Source organism: Rhinatrema bivittatum, chromosome 7 (genome assembly GCF_901001135.1).
Source record: "Rhinatrema bivittatum chromosome 7, aRhiBiv1.1, whole genome shotgun sequence".
In the NCBI taxonomy this organism is placed as follows: domain Eukaryota; kingdom Metazoa; phylum Chordata; class Amphibia; order Gymnophiona; family Rhinatrematidae; genus Rhinatrema; species Rhinatrema bivittatum.
In genome coordinates, this window is record NC_042621.1 from 4,675,125 (window position 1) to 4,692,303 (window position 17,179).

At 43.3% G+C, this 17,179-nt stretch overlaps 1 protein-coding gene across 2 annotated transcripts in view; it reads left to right on the forward strand.

Annotated features, from left to right (window-relative positions):
* Nucleotides 1-4,818, forward strand: part of ZDHHC7 (zinc finger DHHC-type containing 7) — a 90,269-nt gene extending 85,451 nt beyond the window's left edge. The window contains exon 8 of one of the 2 annotated variants that reach the window (XM_029608081.1): nucleotides 1,363-4,818. In XM_029608081.1, the coding sequence (XP_029463941.1) occupies nucleotides 1,363-1,539 (177 nt within the window). In that variant the 3' untranslated portion in view covers nucleotides 1,540-4,818. The remainder of the gene's footprint in view (nucleotides 1-1,362) is intronic. The other variant, XM_029608083.1, reaches the window with a different exon arrangement.
* The last annotated feature ends 12,361 nt before the right edge of the window (nucleotides 4,819-17,179 follow it).

Here is a 17,179-nt window from a genome sequence, read left to right on the forward strand (position 1 = left end):
AAGTGACTTGCCCAAGGTCACAAGGAGCGACAGCAGGACTCGAACCCTGGTCTCCTGGTTCATAGTCCACTGCTCTAACCATACTTTAGATTTTGCACGCACATATACACGCGAGAAAAAGGGACGATCTGGGGGTGTTCTAGGATGGGGCCAACAGTAACGTAAGTTGCCTTTTTATACGCGCGTACTTTTGGCAACTCACGTAATTGTACACCTGCTAATTATCTTGCGGAACTGATATCACACTTGTTTGTTGTGCATTATTGACTGGCTGGGAGGTCTGGGTGAATGGGGGGGGAGTTCGAGCCGAAGAACCAGGAAGGTCTCGATGAACTGAAGGACTGGGCGAACAGGTAGAGGAATCGGGGAAAACTGGAAATTTCAATGACGCACGTGTGTTTTAAAATATGCAGGTTTATGTGTGTAAATCAGGTTTGATGTGAGCAAGACATATTTTATTTTCATGCTTAAAAAATGCAAAAGTCAATTTTAAAAACTGGTAGGAAAAGTACATCTTGAAATACTCGCTTTCAGTACATTGCCTGTGTTTGCGCTTCAGCATGCATATGTGCACATGTTGCAGGGTAGACATGCACATATTTTATAATACACCCTTATCTGACATGTGCAGGTTATAAAATACTATTATAAATCTCTGAGCAGCCATACCTGTGCTTATACGTGACCGCGCAGGGTTCTTTAAAAGTTACCCTTTGAGGTTTTGGGAGAAAGCGATGTCTGCTGTTAGTTGACAGAGGACCAACTGGACGACTTAAACTGTGTTTGGAGTTTTGATTATTTTGCATAGGTTCCTGCTGGGAGGTTGATCTTTACTGTTGGTTTTCCTTACTTTTCAGGTTGTTGTCTTTCTCCTAACATTTATTATTTCTTAAAGAACTTGTTTTTGATTACAGAAACTAGGGAACACTGAGGGGATGCAGCAGTGGTAAAGGAAAGGGCAGAGCCTTGGAGCCTCCTGGCCCTTTTTTGCTGATAGCAGCTTTAACAACAGTGACAAAAAATTGTTGCGCAATCCTTTTATCTCCCCTAATTTGTTAAGCTACACACAGAAGAAAGGGAATAGTCTGAGGTTTACTAACCAAAATAGTTAAAGGGTGTCTGGATGTGGCTTGGGTGGTTAAGGTGCAAAGAGATGGACTATGACCTCTTTCCAGCTCTATTTTTTTAATGGTTTTCTGATTTTTCTAGTTAATATTGGAAATTTGCAGAGCAATGTGTTGGTTCCGTATGAGGAGGACCCCATGCAGCAGCAGCATGTTAGGGGGGTGAAGTGAAAACAGGTTGCATTCAGCAGATTATTAAACACGTCCTGTAACTGCATGACTTCTCCCTTGTGTGCAGGAGATTGAACGGCTAAAAAGCGAGAAGCCCACATGGGAACGCAGACTGCGCTGGGATGGCATGAGGTCTGTGTTTGGGGGCCACCCTTCCTTCCTGTGGATCAATCCTTTTGCTGGATTTCAGCTCAGGCGGCTCCTCCTCAGAGCGAGGAAGAGTGAGGCGGAGTTCTCTGTCTGAGCATGACCTGTCACAGTGGAACTTTCAGAAACACAGTCACCTATTGCTTTACTGCCAGAAATACTGCTCGTGAATAACCTTTCATCAGTTTGGACTGAGACAAAAACAGAGAGAATAAAGTTGCTTGTAGCAAGCAAAGTTTTATACAGTACATTTAAAAAAAAAAGGTATTGCAAATACCTGGGTAGCTTTGGTTTTGTTTTTTTTTAATTGGATGCAGTAATTACTTGCAAGCAGGACAATGAAATGACAAGATGCATAACCAGATCAAATAAGCCAAACCTTGTAATGTTGTAATTTATTGTTTTATAGAAATCAATTTTTTGTCTTTGTTGAAACGCTTTTTTTAAGTTGATTTTAAAAAAAATATATATATATATTGTTTTTTGGAATGCTGTGTAGATGGTTTTTTTTATTTTGTTGAAAATCTATGTTTAAGACAATCATTAATGATGGGAACAATTACTAACACTGAATACAAAGCGTAGCAAAGATACTCCTCGTCCTCTGATCTTTCAGTGACTACTTGTGGTGATGGCTCCTTAGCCATGCAGTACATATTTTATTTTCTTTTTGTTGTGCTTTTTTTGCATCTTTATATCACATGGATATAAAAGTCCATCTTCTGCATTAAATCCACCTCTCTTCTGTTAGGTTGCTGTTTGGACACTATTCCTAAAGTCCTTTAAGTAGATGGTAGCATTGAGTTAATGTCAAACATACTCCTCAAGGTAAAAAAAAACATTATGCCAATACTAGCATGTGGCTGCTTTTATTAGGCAGCATTAGTATGGGTAACAAATACTGAAATAAACTCTACAATTAAATACTTTTTTTGTAAACCTTTAACAGATGGATGTGATGTAAAAGTGTCAGCCCGTAGGATGAAATGTGAAGGAGCAGCAAAACAGGAGAACATGCCTCCAGAGGAACAGCCATCTTTCATGAGACCTTGTTTGCATTGTGGGGAGCAAAAGAGAAATTTCCAGAACACCAGTATTTCACGGCATCAGTTTTCCATTTCTACTATTCAAATGTGTATTTTGCACCACCCTGGGCCATTTACCACACCCACTGCTGGTCACAAATGAGAAAACCACCTTTGCAGGTCAAACTGTACATATTTCTGCTTCAGTTATTACTTTACTTGTACTTGCAAATCCAGTCAGTTAATAATTCTTAGATTGCTCGTGTCTAGATATTACAGAAGATACATCAGAAATATATAAGGGGTCGATTTTAAAACCCGAGACTGATGTGTGACATTTGTTCATCACAATATTCCCAGCAAGGCAAGGAGAAAGTCAGAACAGCAGTTCTGTGTCTTCCCCACACCACCGTTCTCATGCGATTCCATCTGGTGCTTCTCGTTAATAAGAGCACCATTGACCAGTTAATTAGTGTAACGAAAAGGGCACTGTTACTATTAAGTTCTCATTCATTGTCTCTTTGGACTGATGGTATTTCACCTAACTGCAAGATACATATGCTGTATTTGTGATGTATTTTTTTGTATTGTCTGGACATTGGTAATGAAACCACTGTTAAATGATTGATTGGATTTGCAAGTAATAATTGAGGGAGAAATGTGCAGTGGATGTGGTAAAAGGCCTGTATTTGAATAGTATAAATGGAAAAGTGGTGCCGACAGAAAAATTCATCTGAACGCCCAAGTAGAGCCACCATTTGTCTGAAGCCCTGCAGACTTCCACTTCTTCACTGTGTTAGGGATTTCTAGCCGCACGCCAGTGGTCAGCAAAACTGATTGCATAGGTTAAAACCAGGAGTGGGAATTGAATCACTCTGTTTACAAAACATTGTCCAATTTTAAGGTTTTCTTTTGTGCTGATCAACATAATCCCTCCTCAGGGGATAGTCTGACCACTTTATAAACCTATTTTTTTTCAATAAGTTTGCATTTGCCCTTTTTTGGGGGGAGTGGGAGATAAAAAAAAAAATGATTTGGTTTTGTGAAAATGTATTAAAACATGTTAGTGCTTTACAAAATTCTTAAAGGTGATCCAACGATATAACATTTTTTGTAAACATTTTTATTAAAATATACCTTTCCTGTACAGTTTAAAGAAACATTTGAATAGTATGTAGCTGGGCTCATCTGTAGGTAAAAAAAAAAAAAAAAATGGGCTGCCCGCTTGGCTGAGTAATATCGCAGCTAACATGCAGGATCAGAGCCCTCATCTTCTAACAACCTGAACTCCTTCCAACCCCCAAACATATTAAACCATGCATTCCCCCTTCCAGAAATAGTATTCAATGTACACTAATATAACATTTTAAGGAAGTGTTTGTGGAACTCGTTTGAAAATGAAACAAAAAGAAAACAAAACTGACCATAGTGAAGTTTAAAAAGCTAGCTAGCAGTTTATTAAGCTACCAGACCCGGGCCCAGTGAACAAAGAACTACCTGCCGAGTGTCTTTTGAAAATGTACAGAAACAGAACAGCAATGACAGTTGCAGCCAAATGAACAAAGCAAATATGTTAAAGCTTAGGACTGGGGTAGCTAGCGGTCTTTGAAATATGGGAACCTTGTATGCTGATCTTCACGAGTGGAAGAAAACCAGAGGGGAAAACAAGACAGATCGGATGGGCCAATTGATCTGTATCTGCCCTCATTTACTACGTGGTTATGAAGCCGATGTACTAAAGCACAGGGATGCTTTTTTTTTTTTTCTCCGAGTGTTAACACGCAGTCAGAGTGCTGCAGGTGCGCACAATCTAATTCTATATACGTTAACTCCAAAACCTGCGCTAATGAGATGCAAAATTATACAAAGGAGATCATTATCTGTCGGGGCATAGAAAAACAACACGGGTTAAAATACACAAAAGTGACCTGTTAATGCAATAAACTCAACTACACCTCTCGGAGGTATAGTTAAGTGTTTTGGGGGGGGGTTTTTTTCCTTTTTTTGCAGTAGCATCCATATCAGCATTTAACTTTTTAAATGCTGATACATCGACGCAAAACTCATGTGCATGTCGTTAACACGGGGCTGTTAACACAAGCCAATTGACGGCAAATAATAATGCACTTTAATACATTGGCTTCAGTGTGTATCACTATGGCTGGAGTTCCCCAGACGTTTCTGCATATGTCATGTTTAATCGATTTCTTTAACAGACTTTGTTAAAATTGGAAAAATGCTGGGACCCTGTGACAAGCAGTTGTGTGTAAAAGATCATTTGTTTTGACTTTGGAAATCCTTGTTACATTGTAATTTTTTTTAAATGTAAAATAAAAGTCGATAAATGCTAATTGCCCTTTCTGTTTTTTAAAAGGTTTTAGGAGCCGTGGGTGTAAGGACATACCTTTTGTGTGCGTACATGAGTAGTAATTCTAGCACGCTCAGCTACCAATAGGAGTGCATTTCCCACCCCAAAAGCCCAGCCAAAGACTACCCTGTTCTCTATGGATCTCATCCTTCTCTGGGCTCACCATTATCCCCTTTAAAGCACCCTCTTCTTTCTAGGTGACATTCACTTTCCAGCAGAGCCATGCTCCTCTCAGTGTTTAGGTACTAAACACTATGTAAGAAAGCTTCTTAAAACAAGCACGGTTTCCAAAATCATAGCCTTCTATGCAGACTGCTTGCAATTTTCATTTACAGTGATGTTCTTAACACAGTCCTGTATTGGAGATTGCTGGAGATTGATAGGACTTACCGAATGTTGTCAGGCTATTTTTCAGCATTATCACTAGTTAAGTATTTTTTAAACGCAATTTTTAAAAACCTAAAAAAAAATACTAAATATTTTTCGGACATTTTATCACGGACCTATGATCATATATAGGGCTTTACTCATAGACTTGGGGTAGATTTTCAGAGGGTTTACGCGCGCAATCCCCGAAAACCTACGCCTGCCTCCCCCTGCGTGCGCCGAGCCCCGGGGCTTCGAATAAGGGGCTGGCCGGGGGCGAGTCGGCAGTCCGGAGGTGGGGCCGAGTGCTCCGGCACAACGGCCTGTGCTAGGGCAGGGAGCCAGCGGCGCGCGCAAGTTACGCCTGCCAGAGGCAGGCGTAACTCCATGAAATAAGGTAGGGGGGGATTTAGTTAGGGCTGGGGGGTGGGTTAGATAGGGGAAGGGAGGGAAAGATGGGGGGGACAAAAAAAAATTAAGTTCCCTCCAAGGCCGCTCCGATTTCGGAGCGGCCTTGGAGGGAACGGAGGCAGGCTGCTCGGCGTGTGCAGGTTGCACACTTGTGTACCCCCCTGCGCGCCGACCCTGGATTTTATAACATGCGCGCGGCAGGCGTAGATTTGTTCGCGCCAGGTTGCTTTGAGTTTAACGATTTGCCCCTTAAGATTTTGTGGTTCTGTGCAGCCCACTGTGATGGTCCTTTAATTTCTTGATGGAACCTGATTGCAGGTTTATGGATAAGTTTTAGGTGGATTTTGTTTTGTTTGGCATTCTTGGAATTAATCTTCCTTTTTTTTGTATTGATGCTATACTGTTAGTTCTTGACCCAGGCAAAAATCTCAGGTCACACAGGTTAACTTAAGTTAACCCAAATGGGCTATCTGTAAAGCACTTGGCACGGCCTGAGATTTCAGGCTGGATCTAGTTTTTAGTGGATGGAGCATTAAGGGATGATTCTAAATCAGGTAGGAAACTCTGGTCCCAGAGTTCCACAATTCTGGTTTTCAGGATGAGAGAGGTTTGTATGCACTGCCTTTATTGTATGCCAATATATCTCATGCATATCCTGAAAACAAGACCTATTTATGGCACTCCAGGACCAGAATTGCCTACCCCTGTTCTAGATGACTAAATAGAACTTGCTGTCTTATTCTGCTTCCTAAGATTATTTCCCTGTCCTTTTACAATGGAGCATGGGCTGGTGCATCACCTTGTCCAAAGCTTCTCTCTCCATTAAGCTGCATATAATTGCATGTCCTTGGCATTTAAACTCTATGATGGGGGGAAAGCCCAAAAGTACTCAGTGCATAGTTGGGAATGATGTATCTTTAAAGGATACTAACACATCAAGGAAACTAGGACTTCCTGATAGAGAGGTTGAAATAAATGCAAAAGTGACTCAGGTACTGTTAAATAATGTGTAGACCAGGTTGAAAAATTCAAAATTACCCTTCTCAATTGATAAGCAGGTTGTTAATTCAAACAAAAAACATACTTTCAAATGTTTGTGTGCAAATACTAGAAGTCTAAAAATAGGACAGGTGAGTTAATGTATAGCACTGAAGTAGTAGATATAATTAATATCTCAGAGACCTGGTGGAAGGAGGATAACCAATGGGGACACTGTGATACCAGGGTACAAATTATATCAAATAGGATGGATCGAATTGGTGGAGGGGTGGCACTATATGTTAGAGGGCATTGGGTCAAACAGGTTGAAAGTTCTGCAGGAAACAAAATGCAATGTTGAATTTTTATGGATAGAAATTCCAGGTGAAAAGGGGGATAAAATAGCATTGAGCATGTATTATTGTCACCTGGCCAGAATGAACTGACAGACAATGAAATGCTAACAGAAATTAGGGAAGCTAACAAAATTAGCAGCACAGTGTAAATAGGTAATTTCAATTATATTGGTATTGATTGAGCAAATATCACATCAAGGCAAACTAAAGAGGTGAAGTTCCTAGATGAAATAAATTACTGCTTCATGGAGCAGCTGGCACAAAGAGGGCAGGAGCTATTTTAGACCTAATCTCTGTGGAACACAGGATTTGGTGCGAGAGGTTATAGTTTTGGGGCCACTTGGCAATTGTGATCATGACATGATCAAATTTGACAAAAACTGAAGGGAGGACACTAAAGAAATCATCTGCAATAGCATTTCATTTTTTCAAAAGGGAGACTGAGAAAAATGGTTGGGAAAAATCTAAAAAGTGCTGCTGCCAAGGCTAAACGTTTACAGCGTATTGGACCTTGTTTAAAAATACCATCTTGGAAGACCAGATCAGATGTATTCCACACATTACAAAAGGTGAAAAAAAGACTAAACAACTACTGGTGAGGTAAGAGAGGTTATTATAGATAAAAGACTTTCTTTCAAAAAATGGAAACGGGATCCAAATGAAGAAAACAGGAAACAGCATAAGCACTAGCAAGTTAGATGCAAAGCAATGATAAGAAAGCCAAAGAGAGAATTTGCAAAGAAGCTTGCCATGGAAGCCAAACCTCATAACAAAATGTTTTTCAGATGCATTAACAGAGAGCCTGTGAGGGAGGCAGTTTGATCACTAGATGATCAAGGGATAAAAGGGGCACTTAGGAAGGCAAGGCCATAGCAGAGAGTCTAATTTTTTGCTTCAGTCGTTGCTGAAAAAGAAATAAAGGAAATACCCATGCCAGAAATGATATTTAAAAGTGACTATTCAGAGGAACTGAAAAAAATCTCAGTGAATCTGGAAGATATAATACGGCAAATTGACAAAATAAGAACGGTTTTAAGTGGAGAACCACAAAGATCTGTTGTGGGACCAATTCTGTTCAATATCTTTGTGAGCAGCATTGCGGAAGGGATAGAAGGTAAAGTTTGTCTATTTAGAATGACCTGCAACAGAGTGGTCACACCTGACGGAGTAGAGAGAATGAAAAGTGATTTAAGAAAGCTTGAAGCGTGGTCTAAAGTTTGGCAGCTGGGATTCAGTGCCAGAAGTGCAGAGTCTTGCATCTGGGGTACGGTAATCCAAAAGAGCTGTATGTGATGGGGGGTGAAAGACTGATGTGCACAGACCAAGAGAGGGATCATGGAGTGATAGTGTCTGAGGATCTGAAGGCAGCAAAGCAATGTGACAAGGTGATAACTAAAGCCAGAAGAATGCTGGGCTGCACAGAGAGAGGAATAACCAGTAAGAAAAAGGAGGTGATAATCCCCCTGTACAGGTCCTTGGTGAGGCCTCACCTGGAGTACTGTGTTCAGTTCTGGAGCCCGTATCTCAAAAAGGATAGAGACAACATGGAGGTGGTCCAGGGTAGGGTGACCAAAATGTTTTTGGGGTCTGTATTGGAAGACATGAAGAGAGGCTAAAGGATCTGAATATGTAAACCCTGGAAGAGAGGAGGTGCAGGGGAGATATGATACAGATCTTCAGATACCTGGAAGGTTTTAATGATACACAAACTTCAACATTTTCCATTGGAAAGGAAACAGTAGAAATAGGGGTCATGAAATGAAACTCCAGGGGGGGATGGCTCAGAACCAACATCAGGAAATATTTCTTCATGGAGAGGGTGGTAGTTGTCTGGAATGTTCTTTCAGAACAGGTGGTGAGTATGAAAACAGAAAACAAATTCAAAAAAGGCATGGGATAAACACTTGGATCCCTAAAGGCTAGAGGTTGGAAATTTAGAAAAGGATGCATGGGATAACCTGTATGGAGCAGTAGTTACTACCCTTAACAGAAGGTATGGGGATTAACCTTGATTCTTTTGATTTAACTGTAACATTGCTCTCAGCTTTGATGGCGGGAAAAGGAAAAAGGGGAATTGGATTCAGACAACTGCCAACTCTGGTCCCCAACTTTTACAGTCCAGGGCACTGATACACAGACATTAGGAAAACAAAGTACAGAATTGCTTCAATGGCCAAATAGAAGCAAGGTACGTTCAAGCAGCATTGTCTGAATTATCAAAATGGCTGCTCACCCTGTAAAAATGTTGATAGCAGTAATTTTGGTATGGGTTTGTTTGGTTTTGATTGTAAATATTGCTACCCTTAATATAAGGCTTGGAGATAACTGGAATGGAAGTACTACCCTTAAGAGGGCTTGGGGATAACCTGCATAGAGTGGCAGTTACTACCCTTAACGGAAACATGGGAGTAACCGGAACGGAGTGGTAGTTATTACCATAAGAAACTTGCTGGGCAGACTTGTCTGATCTTTTTCTGCCGTTACATTACTATGTCACAATGTAAAGGGTAGCAAGTCACCTGACCAGATAGTATACATCCCAGAATATTGAAAGAACTGAAAAATAAAATTGCAGATATGCTAATAGTAATTTGTAAATTGTCATTAGAACCTTCTACAGTACCTGAAGACTGGAGGGTTGCCAATGTAATGCCAATTTTTAAAAAGGATTCCATGGGTGATCCAGGAAACTACAGACCAGTGGGCTTGATGTCTGTGCTGGGCAAAATGGTATTAACTATCCTAAAGAACAAAATTATTGTACATATAGATAGTCATGGTTTAATGGGACAAAGCCAACATGGATTTAGCCAAGGAAAGTCTTGTCTTACAGATCTGCTACATTTGTTTGAAGGCCTAAATAAGTGAATAAAGGTGAACCAGTAAATTTGACAAAGCCCCTCGTGAGAGACTTCTGAGGAAATTAAAAAGTCATGGGATAGGAGGCAGAGTCCTATTGTGGATAGAAAACAAAGAGTAGAGCTAAATGGTCATTCCTGTACATACCCAGATCAATCCAGACCGTGTGTTGAGCCTCCTGTCCAGCAGGTGGAGACAGACCAAAACTGTGAGGGTATCCTATATCAGGACAGAGCCTACCCTACTCCCCTTCAGTATTTGTCTGTCTCCAGCAGGTGCAGGCAGCTAAACCTACGGTTCCCCTTCTTCTTCTTCCCTTAGTTTCCCTGAGGGGATTTTCTTTACTTTTGGTCTGGATCAAGCAAGTATTAAATTCTTGTTTAAAAAAAAAAAAAAAGAAGGCTTTGAAAGTTTTTTCCCTCACAGAGACAGTTCGGTCTCTTTGCTCTGCTGGGGGGGGGGGCTTTCCCCATCCTAGGCCCCTTTTTCCCGGTGACCATCTGGGGTGATAGTGTTGGTCCAGTCCCTCCCCCATTATCTAGCTGTCCACCGTAAAACAGTACCCTCTCAGGAAGTGTTTTTCCCCTGGATTAGCTGAGCAGTTAAAAAAAAAAAAGGTACAAGCAGGGCTGTATTTGTTACTTTTACTTTTTAAGAACTGTGGACAGCTCAGGCAGTGTGTAGAGTTCAGTCGCTGCCTCTGCTGACTGACTTCAGCCCTGCACAGCTCAGCTATTTTTACTTTTTTAATGATTTTTTTCTTCACGCTGAGGCTGCGTTCCAGCGCCTGTAAAGCATGTGGAGAGTCAGCCACACATTTTTCCCGCGGAGGCCTCTGTTCAGGGTGCCTACCGGCTGGGGAGGGTCCCTCATTGGTCCCCTCACCCACAACGACCCGGGGGCAAGTTCCCGGCCCGGAAAACTGCGGGAATGGCGGCCATGGAAGCAGGCTCAAATGCAGAATCGGATGTGCAGGAGGAAAATGAGCCTGATTTTTTTAGTTTCTCTTCCAGATTTGAGACCCCCTCATGCTCCGGAGGGGGTGCCTATGGCTCTAAAGGATGTCCAGGACCGCAAGTTGGAATTTTACCTCAAAAGCATATTTGAGGTCCTGTTCTTGGGAGTTCAAGCGACAATCTGCGGCAGTCTCATGCAGCGGGCAAGCCTCAGTGGGTTCAACAATTACTCAGCACCCAAGACCTCCTGTCAGCAGAGGCGGAGCAGGCGAATCGCTTGGAGGGAGCGATTGCGTATGGGGCGGATGCCCTGTACGATCATCTGCAAGTGCAAGCCAAGGCAATGGTCTTCGCAGTCTCGGCCAGGTGCCTCCTCTGGCTGAGAAATTGGTCTGCGGATGCCTCTTCCAAAGTGCAGTTGGGAACCCTTCCCTTCAAGGGCCAGTTGCTTTTTGGTGAGGACCTAGAGCAACTTATCAAAACCCTGGGAGAAAATAAGGTTCATAAGTTGCCGGAGGACCACCCGAAACAATCTGTCCTTCTTACCCTCTCACACTAGATTTAGGGGGCAACGCCGTTTTTCCACCAAGGCAAGGGGCTCGTTCCCAAGGGGTAATGCTTCCTGATCTCAATTCTGGCCTCATTCCTTTCGGGGACATCGGCCTTTCAGGGATAGTAGCCAGCAACACTCGGTCACCAAGTCCTCCTCTCAGTGAGATGGGGCCGGCTCATTCCTCTGTTCGAGACTTAGGTGGACAACAGTCCCAGTTTTTCGGGGAATGGGCCACCATAACGATGGATCAGTGGGTCCTAGAAGTGATAGAAAAAGGCTACGCATTAGAATTTGCTCGAGACCTACCGGATCTTCACCTGATGTCCCCCTGCGGAAGTCGAAAGAGGCCTGCAGTCGATCAAACCCTGCGCAGGCTGCTGGAACTGGGGGCCATAGTCCCAGTCCCAGTGGAAGAACAAGGGTCCGGCCAATATTCCATCTACTTTGTCGTACCCAAAAAGGAGGGCTCCTTTCGTCCAATTTTGGATCTCAAGCGCGTCAACCGGGCTCTCAAGTTTCCCCATTTTCGGATGGAAACCTTGAGGGCGGTGATAGTGGCAGTTCGATCCGGAGAATTCTTGGCCTCGCTCGATCTAACAGAGGCCTACTTACACATCCCGATTCGCTGTGATCGCCAGCGATATATTCGGTTCGAGATACTGAGCCAACATTTTCAGTTTCGAGCACTCCCCTTCGGTCTTGCCACGGCGCAGCGCACTTTCACCAAGGTAATGGTGGTAGTGGCGGCCACCCGTCGTCGAGCCGGAGTCCTAGTCCATCCTTACCTAGACGATTGGCTCATCCGGGCCAAATCAAAGTCTCTTTGCCAGCTGGCAGACAGCAAGGTCCTGTCATGTCTGACCTCTCTGGGGTGGATCATCAACTTTCCCAAGAGCAAGCTTCAACCCTCCCAGACAATGGAATTCCTGGGGGCGCGATTCGACACTCGAGTAGGCAGGGTGTTTCTTCCGGAGGACCGATCGCTCAAACGCAGGGGCCAAGTGCGCAATTTTCTCTCTCTTGCCCTGCCAACGGCCTGGGATTATCTCCAGGTTCTGGGGTCCATGGCCTCCACTATCAATCTGGTCCCCTGGGCTTTTGTGCATATGTGTCCATTACAGAAAGCCTTGGTATCCCGCTGGAAACTGATATCAGAACAGTTTCAGATGCCCCTGCCGCTCTCCGAGTCTACCATCACAGAAATGCATTGGTAGCTATCACCTGCCCATCTTCAGAAGAGGATGTCCCTTCTGACACCGCAGTGGATCGTGGTAACAATGGACTCCAGCCTCTCTGGCTGGGGAGCTGTATGCCAGACCCAGTCTGCTCAGGGGTATTGGTCTCCAACCCAATCTCACTGGCACATCAATCGACTGGAAGCTCAAGCGGTTCGACTGGCTCTCAAGGCCTTCCTTCCCCTACTCCTCCACAAGGCGGTGCGGGTCTTGTTGGACAGTTCCACCACTGTAGCCTACATCAGTCGACAAGGGGGCACCAGGAGTTGCCTAGTCGCTCTGGAAGCCAGCAGGCTCTTCTCATGGGCGGAACGTCACCTAGAGCGCTTAGCGGCGTCCCATATTGCGGGGAAGGAGAACGTTCAAGCTGATTTCCTCAGTCATTAGAGGTTAGACCCAGGCGAGTGGGAATTGTCAGATGCAGCGATGAAACTGATCATCTGCAGGTGGGGTCCCCCTCATTTGGATTTGATGGCCACCATGACCAATGCGAAAGCTCCTTGGTTCTTCAGCTGCAGACGGGAACATTGTGCAGAAGGGGTGGATGCCCTGGTCCTTTCCTGGCCATGCAACATTCTACTGTACGTGTTCCCTCCCTGGCCATTAGTGGGCAAAGTACTCCGAAGAATCGAGCTTCATCGCGGGCCTGTCATTCTAGTTGCTCCGGAATGGCCTCGCAAACCGTGTTTTGCGGACCTCATGAATCTAGCCATGGACGGTCCCCTATGCCTCGGTCATCTTTCCCATCTTCTTCGGCAGCGTCCCGTATTTTTCGATCAGGCGGATCGCTTCTGTCTAGCGGCCTGGCTTTTGAACGGCGGAGATTGAGAAAGAAGGGGATATAAGGAAGAAGTTATATCCACTCTATTGCGGGCCAGGACTCCGACTACCTCGCTTGCTTATGTCCGAGTATGGAAGGTTTTTGAAAATGCGTGTGTCGCCTTGGGTATCTCGGCTCGTAAGGCTCCGGTTTCCCAGGTTCTTTCTTTTCTCCAGAACGGTCTTGCCAAGGGTTTGTCGTTCAGTTCCTTGCGAGTGCAGGTCTCTGCTCTCGGTTCCCTCTTAGGCACCATTGACTGTTATTCAGTGGCGGCTCATCTGGATGTCGCCCGTTTCCTCAAGGGAGCCAAGCACTTGAATCCTCCGGTCCGGGTTACTTGTCCCTTGTGGAGTCTTAACTTGGTTCTCCAGGTTCTCTGCGAAGCTCCTTTTGAGCCCTTAAGGAGGGCTACGCTCAAGGATTTGACTCTCAAAACTGTCGTCTTGGTATCCATTTGTTCAGCCAGAAGAATTTCAGAGCTCCAAGCGTTGTCATGCAGAGAGCCTTTTCTACGTTTCTCGGATTCAGGGGTATCCCTTACGACGGTACCCTCTTTCTTGCCAAAGGTCGTGTCTTCTTTTCTTGTCAATCAGTCCGTGGAACATCTGGCTTTTTCTTCGTCAGAAGTAGCAAATACAGCTGGGGATGATCTGCGGCGCCTCGATGTGAAACAGGTCTTGCTGTGTTACCTTCAGGTTATAAATGAGTTCCGTATCTCTGACCACTTGTTTGTTCTGTGGTATGTTCTGTGGCATGGGAAGCCGTATTACCTTATAAAGGTAATAAGGCTTCCCAGGCCACTATCGCGCGTTGGCTAAAGGAGGCCATTGCGTCGGCTTACATCTGTAAGGGTCGGCCTGTGCCAGACCCTTACAGATGTAAGCGTATTCCTTACGGTCTCATGCTACTTCTTGGGCGGAGAGTCAAATCGGTCTCTCCGCAGGAAATATGTAGGGCAGCTACTTGGAAATCCCTGCATACTTTTGCTCGTCATTACCATCTGGATGTGCAGGCTCCAGTTTTTGGCTCCTTCGGGTGGCAGGTTCTTCGAGCAGGACTACCTCGGTCCCACCCTGTTTAGGGAAGCTCTGGTACATCCCACGGTCTGGACTGATCCGGGTACGTACAATGAAAGGAAAATTGGTTCTTACCTGCTAATTTTCGTTCCTGTAGTACCACGGATCTGTCCAGACACCCGCCCATACTAGATCTGATACGTCCGCTCGAATGTTCTGTCTTTTTCTACAGGTTTTTTTCAATTATCTGATTTGTTGTCTACTATTACTAAAGGCACCGGAAGCATCTAACAGATGAAAATAAAATTGTATGCAAGAGTGTTTTTATTCATACAGAATTCTTTCAATTGTTCACTTGTTCAATTTTTCTTATTGCTTGCTTGATCTTTGGGAAGTTATATCTGCTTTGAAAGTACTTTATACTGAAGGGGTGTAGGGTAGGCTCTGTCCTGATATAGGATACCCTCACAGTTTGGTCTGTCTCCACCTGATGGACAGGAGGCTCAACCCACGGTCTGGACTGATCCATGGTACTACAGGAACGAAAATTAGCAGGTAAGAACCAATTTTCCTATGTTTTCAATGGAGAAAAGTGAATAGTAAAGTACCCCAGGGATCTATTCTGGGACCACTGCTTTTTAATATATTTATACCTGGGAATGGGAACAATGAGTGAGGTGATCATATTTGCAGATGACCAAAATTATTCAAAGTTGTTAATTCACCAGAGGATTTTAAGAAATTGCAAGAGGACCTTGCAAGACTGGGAGACTGGGCATACAAATGACATTTAATGTGGGCAAGTGCAAAGTGATGCACATAGGTAAGAGCAATCTAAGCTATGGCTACACAATGCAAGGTTCCATATTAGGAGTCTTACTCAGGAAAAGGATCTAGATGTTATTGTGACAATATACTAAAATGGTCTCATTGTATGGTGGCAGCCAAGAAAGCAAATAGAATGCTAGGAATTATTAGGAAAGGAATGGAGAATAAAACAGAGAATATCATAATGCCTCTGTATCACTCCATGGTGCATCCTCATCTTGTGTTCATATATCATACACAAACAGAATGCTAGGAATTATTAGGAAAGGAATGGAGAATAAAACATAGAATATCATAATGCCTCTGTATCGCTCCATGGTGTGACCTCATCTTGAGTATTGTGTGCACTTCTGGTCACCACATCTCAAAAAGGATATAGCAGAATTAGAAAAAGTACAGAGGAGAGTGACTAAAATGATAAAAGGGATGGAATGATTCCCCTTTGAAGAAAGTCTAAAGAATTAGGGCTGTTCAACTGGGAGAAGAGACGACTGAAGGAAGATATGATAGAGATCTATAAAATAATGAGTGAATTGGAATATGTGAACGTGAATCTGTTATTTGTTCTTTCAAAAAGTACAAAGGCTAGGGGACATGCAATGAAGTGACTAAGTAGTACATTTAAAGCAAATAGAAAATATTTGTGTGCAATTAACCTCTAGAATTCATTGCCAGAGCATGTGGTGAAAACAATTAGTGTAGCTGGGTTTAAAAAAGGTTTGGACAAGTTCCTAGAGGAAAATTCCATAAACCATTATTAAAACGGGCTTGGGAAATCCACTACTTATCCCTGGGATAAGCAGCATGGCATCTATTACCTTTTGGGATCCTGCCAGGTACTTGTGACCTGGATTCGCCATTGTTGGAAACATGAAACTGGGCTTGATGGACTTTGGTCTGACCCAAAGGTCATTTTATTTTACTTTTTTTCATGTGACCGACTGCTGTCAAAGTTAATGGTTGCTCTAGGAACTAAGTTAAATAATTGTATAATTACATGTTCACAGATTGCTTATTAAAATATTTGTTCTTCTTTGATGCATACAGATATTTCAAGAACATGTTTTGTAGCAGTTCAGACTGAAGAGCTCAGAAAAGCACAAGCAAGTGGTTTTTAAACGTATTTCACTCCCTGAAAAGTCAGCAGATTTGTGTGGATTTACAAATGCCACTTACACAGATTGTTCCAGACAGTATGTTTATTGCAAACCGGTATGCTCTTAAAGTAAATTTTAAAGTCACAATTCATTATTTTTCTGCATTTTTTGTAAAAATAAAAATTAAAATGCTGCTTGCCTAAGAATTCAACCCTTGTGCTGTGGAAGCTCCAGGTTTACACACTAGGCTTATAATTGGCCTGTACCTTTGAATCATTAAAAATGGTTAACTTTTCTGGATAAAAGACCTCCTAATTCCAGTGCCATTGGTCAGACTGTGAATCTGAAGGAAAGCTGTGAAAATGAAGACCAAAGAGTATTCTAGGGAAATTAAAAATAAAGTTATAGACATGCACAAGACAGGAAAAGGCTACAAAATAATATCCAAGTACTTGGCTATCCCAGTGAGCACTGCTCTAGCAATTGTGAGGAAATGTAAGCTGCATTATACCACCCGGACACTGCCTAGACATGGCCAGCGCTCAAAACTCAGCATCAGAACAAGAAGGAGACTTGTGAAGGAAATCACAGAGAGGCCAAAAGTCACGTTGAAGGATCTACAGAGTTCAGTGGCTGAGACTGGAGTGGAGGTGCACCAGTCAACCTGCATACAACCTGCATGGGAGGGTGGCTGGAAAGAAGCCATTACTGAAGAAAAACCACATCAAAGCACACCTGGAGTTTGTGGGATAAGATTTTGTAAATCAGATGAGACAAAAATGGAGCTTTTTGACCAAAATTCAAAACGCTATTTGTGGTGCAAACCTAACACTGCCCATTCCTCAGCAAACACCATCCCAACAGGAAAG